Source organism: Plasmodium relictum (assembly GCF_900005765.1).
Source record: "Plasmodium relictum strain SGS1 genome assembly, contig: PRELSG_00_v1_107, whole genome shotgun sequence".
In the NCBI taxonomy this organism is placed as follows: Eukaryota; Apicomplexa; class Aconoidasida; order Haemosporida; family Plasmodiidae; genus Plasmodium; species Plasmodium relictum.
The window spans coordinates 1-3,927 of record NW_021628516.1 but is presented as its reverse complement, the minus strand read 5'-3'; the positions used below and the strand labels follow the sequence as shown (position 1 = coordinate 3,927).

The following is a 3,927-nucleotide window of genomic DNA, read 5'->3' as shown; positions in this document are numbered from 1 at the left end:
TACTACAAATGTCACATTTAATAAATAATTTGTATAAAAATAAAACTAAGAAACATTTCATTTATATATATTTTTTTATCGTGCATATTAAATGGTAAAAATTATTTAAAGAATGTATTTCTTTAAATATTAATAGAACTTAAATTCCGAAAGATAAGAAAAATCAAATAGAGTGGGTAAATATGAAAATTAGTTTTAAAATTATATTTTTAAACATTTATTTTATATATATATATATATATATAAATGAAATTTATAAATTTGTCTTGTGTTTCTTTTTTCATCTTCATTTTCTGAATTTCTTGATTCTTCTAATTATTCTCTTCCTCTATTTCTTCTGTTTTTTTTCTTCTCCTATAATAAAAAAATTAAAAATTTATAGAAATGAATTTTCTTATTATAGTTTTAATATAAATTATAATTGAAGAAAAATTAAAATACAATATATTTTTAAATGTGAACTTACTTTACAGTAAAAATAAACTATTATCATAATAATAACTATTAGAAAAGGAGAAATGTAAGGAACAAAAGAAAGAGATGATGCACCTATGAGAGCTTGAGTTGTATTTGAAGGTGAAGATGTTACAAAAGTTTGAGGAGATGGGGAACTTGTTTCTGGAGTTGTTATACTAGGAGTTGGTGTGCTTGGATTTCCATTTGAATTAGTAGTTGGAGTAACTGTAGTAGTTGTAGATAGTGAAGTAGTTCCTGTAGCTGAAGGAGATGAAGATGATACGGATGGTAAATTGGATGCCGTAGGTGTCGGAGTTATTCCATTAGATGTTGGGGTTGGACTGCTCATGCTTGATGCTAAACTTGTTGCTGGAGTTGATGTAGTAGCATTCGAAATTGTACTCGTTTCTGTAGTTGTAGGGGATGTACTTGGATGGATAGTAGAAGTGACTGGAATAGAGGGACTTGACGTTGTGGTTACTTGCGCACTTGCTGTAGGACTTGTTTCTGACATAGTGAAAAGTTATATTTTTATCACATAGAAATGTTTTTCCTAAAAATTATTGCGGTGTTTTTTTCAGATTAAGTTATGGTGATATAACTATTTATAAGTAAAATTAAAATTTTTAATTTTTAAAAGATGAAAAAAATTTATCAAAATTACAATGTAATTACACAATTTCTATTAAAAATTATCTATAGTAGAATAAAATGAAAAATAATCATTTCAAAGAACGTTTATATAATTCTATTAATTTTTATTCCAAAAGTAACAATTTAAATAATATAAAAATTAAAAAATTTTAATACATTTATAAAATCTCCTAGTAAATATTTTTTCAATATAAAGTAAATTATTGAATCTAATGAGTTAGGATTCAAAAAAATTAAAAAAAAATATGTAAAAAAATAAAAAAAAAAATAAAAATAATGTAATAATGAATAAATTTATATTATGTAAAATTCATTTCTTTTAATCTTACATAATTTAAATTGATAATTTCTTTTTAAGTAAATGTAACAATAAGGTAACTCTGTTAAAATACCAAAAATAATGAAATAAATTATTTTAATTCTACTATTTAACCTTTTAAATAATTATAACAATATTCATGGAGCATATTAGCATGTATATACTGTAAAATTAATTTAAATATTTTTATTTTTTTTCATATTAGAACACAATTCTAATAAAATTGAATAATTTTTATTAATAATTTTATTAAAGTTTAAATGATTAGTAAGTTTTTATTTAAAACTGATAAAGAGATCACGTTTTATTTTAGAAAAAAAATATTATAAAAAAATAAGTGAAATTTCAATCAATGCATTTTTTTAATGCATGTACTTTTTTTAAGTTTTATTATTTCCAAATTTTAACTACGTAAGAAATGAATATTTTTATGGATTTTTTCCTGTTATTTAAATATATTATTTCAACAAAGATTGTTCTTATACTTTTATTATTATTCATATATATGCATTTAAATTTTATTATTTTTAATTTTTGTTATTTATATTTTTTAAATTATTTGATTATAATATTTTTTTTATACTCAACAAATTTCTTATCTAAACGGATTTGAAAAAACTAAAGTGAAAAGATTTTTTGAAATAAAAGAATATATATAAAAGTAGTGTAATTAAATAATTTTAAAAAATGGTAAAAAAGGTGATTCTATTTTAGAATATACAAAACAAAATAATTGCTAAATATAAAAAGTATTCACCAAATATATTAGTAGATTTTAAAAATAACTTTTTTTTTTTTTTTTTAATTTAAATTTTTTTAATTTTTCACTAAAATTATGAAAAATATTTTTTTCTAAGAATATGAAGTGTTTAATTTTATCTACCAATTATACATGTATTTAACTAATTAAAGAAGTTTATGTATTTTTTCAATATAATTTTCAATATATAATCTATAAAAACTTTTTTTTTTTGTTGTTATGTTTTTTCTTTAATATTTACTTTCATTATTATAAGTAAACATTTTGAAATTTATATAAATATTATATACATATTTAAACATGGTATAATGATGCAACTGCCACAGTGATTATTACATTTACATATAATTTAATAAATTAAAGAAAAAAAATTAAATTACATCTTTAAAATTATGATTAATATGCATATTTTCATTGATATTTTGTTCAATAAAAATTATTATATTTATTTATAATAACAAAAGTAAATATTCAAAAAAAAAAAATTTTTATTTTTTTTTTTTTGCTTAATTAGTGTATATATTTTTATGAAATAATAACATAAAAAATGTATGAGAAACTATGGATAATTTTTAAATGTATAATATAAAAATATATAATTTTTTCTAAACTAATATATATTTATATTGCTTATTAAACTTCTTATTCTTTATTTTTATAATAAATTTAAAAGTTATATTAAGTTATGTTAATACTCTATAAAAAATTAATAACTACGTTACAAAACTAATAGTTGAAACTTACTACATCACTCAAAATAAAAATGAAATATAATAAAAAAAAAATAATATAATATTTTTATTTTCCACGATATCAAAATGATTCTTATTAATATGTAATTTTATAATTAACATATAATAAGAAATAATATAAAAAAATATGATAATAATAAAAGATTGCTTTTCTCTCAAAAAAATTATATAAAGTAAATAAAAAATTTATGAAAGGTATCATAAACATTTTTTTTTTATTGTATTTAATTATTAATTGCCTACTCAATGACTTTGCTAGAATATTGATTTACTAATTGCTTGTTTAATGATCTTACTAGGGTAATAAACAAACAGATTAAAAAATAGTATATATAACTAAATATACTGATTTATAAATATATATATGTAGTGAATTATATATATAATATTTAATTTGAATTAAGCAATTGTGCATTACTTAACAGATACATTTTTACTCTTACAAATGCATTTTTATTTACAAAAAATAAGTATACTCTTTGATTTATTAATTGCCCGTTTAATGACTTTGCTAGAGTATTAAACAAACAAATTAATAAAGAGCATGTATAACTAAGTATACGTTTATATATATATATTCGTTTTTATTATATATATATATACTGTTTTCTTATGATGCATAATATTTAATTGAAGTTAAATTTTACTGCATCTTTTAATAAACCTATTAACAGTTATAAATGAGTTTTTATTTACAAAGAATTAATATCTTCTTTTAATTAAAAACATACAAATAATTTATAACAATTTATTAAGTCAAAATTTTATGATATTCAATGTTATTTAAAAAATATACATTGAATAATACATAAACATTTCTCTTATCTCTTAAGTTTTTAATAAGTTAACATTTCTTTCTTTTAATTTTTATTTACACTAAAAATTAAAACATATTATAACATAACATAACATAACATTCATAAAACTCTTCCAAAAAAAAAAATATTTAATTTTTTTTTTTTTTTTTAAATTACAAAGATGTATAT

General features: G+C 17.9%; 1 protein-coding gene across 1 annotated transcript; it reads right to left on the bottom strand.

Moving 5' to 3' along the window:
- Positions 1-415: 415 nt before the first annotated feature.
- PRELSG_0012600 (hypothetical protein) lies at positions 416-970 on the bottom strand (the record flags this gene model as incomplete). Its single annotated transcript, XM_028680226.1, has 1 exon — positions 416-970. One exon carries the CDS (start codon positions 968-970, stop codon positions 416-418), a length of 555 nt encoding a protein of 184 aa, XP_028531113.1.
- Positions 971-3,927: the final 2,957 nt, after the last annotated feature.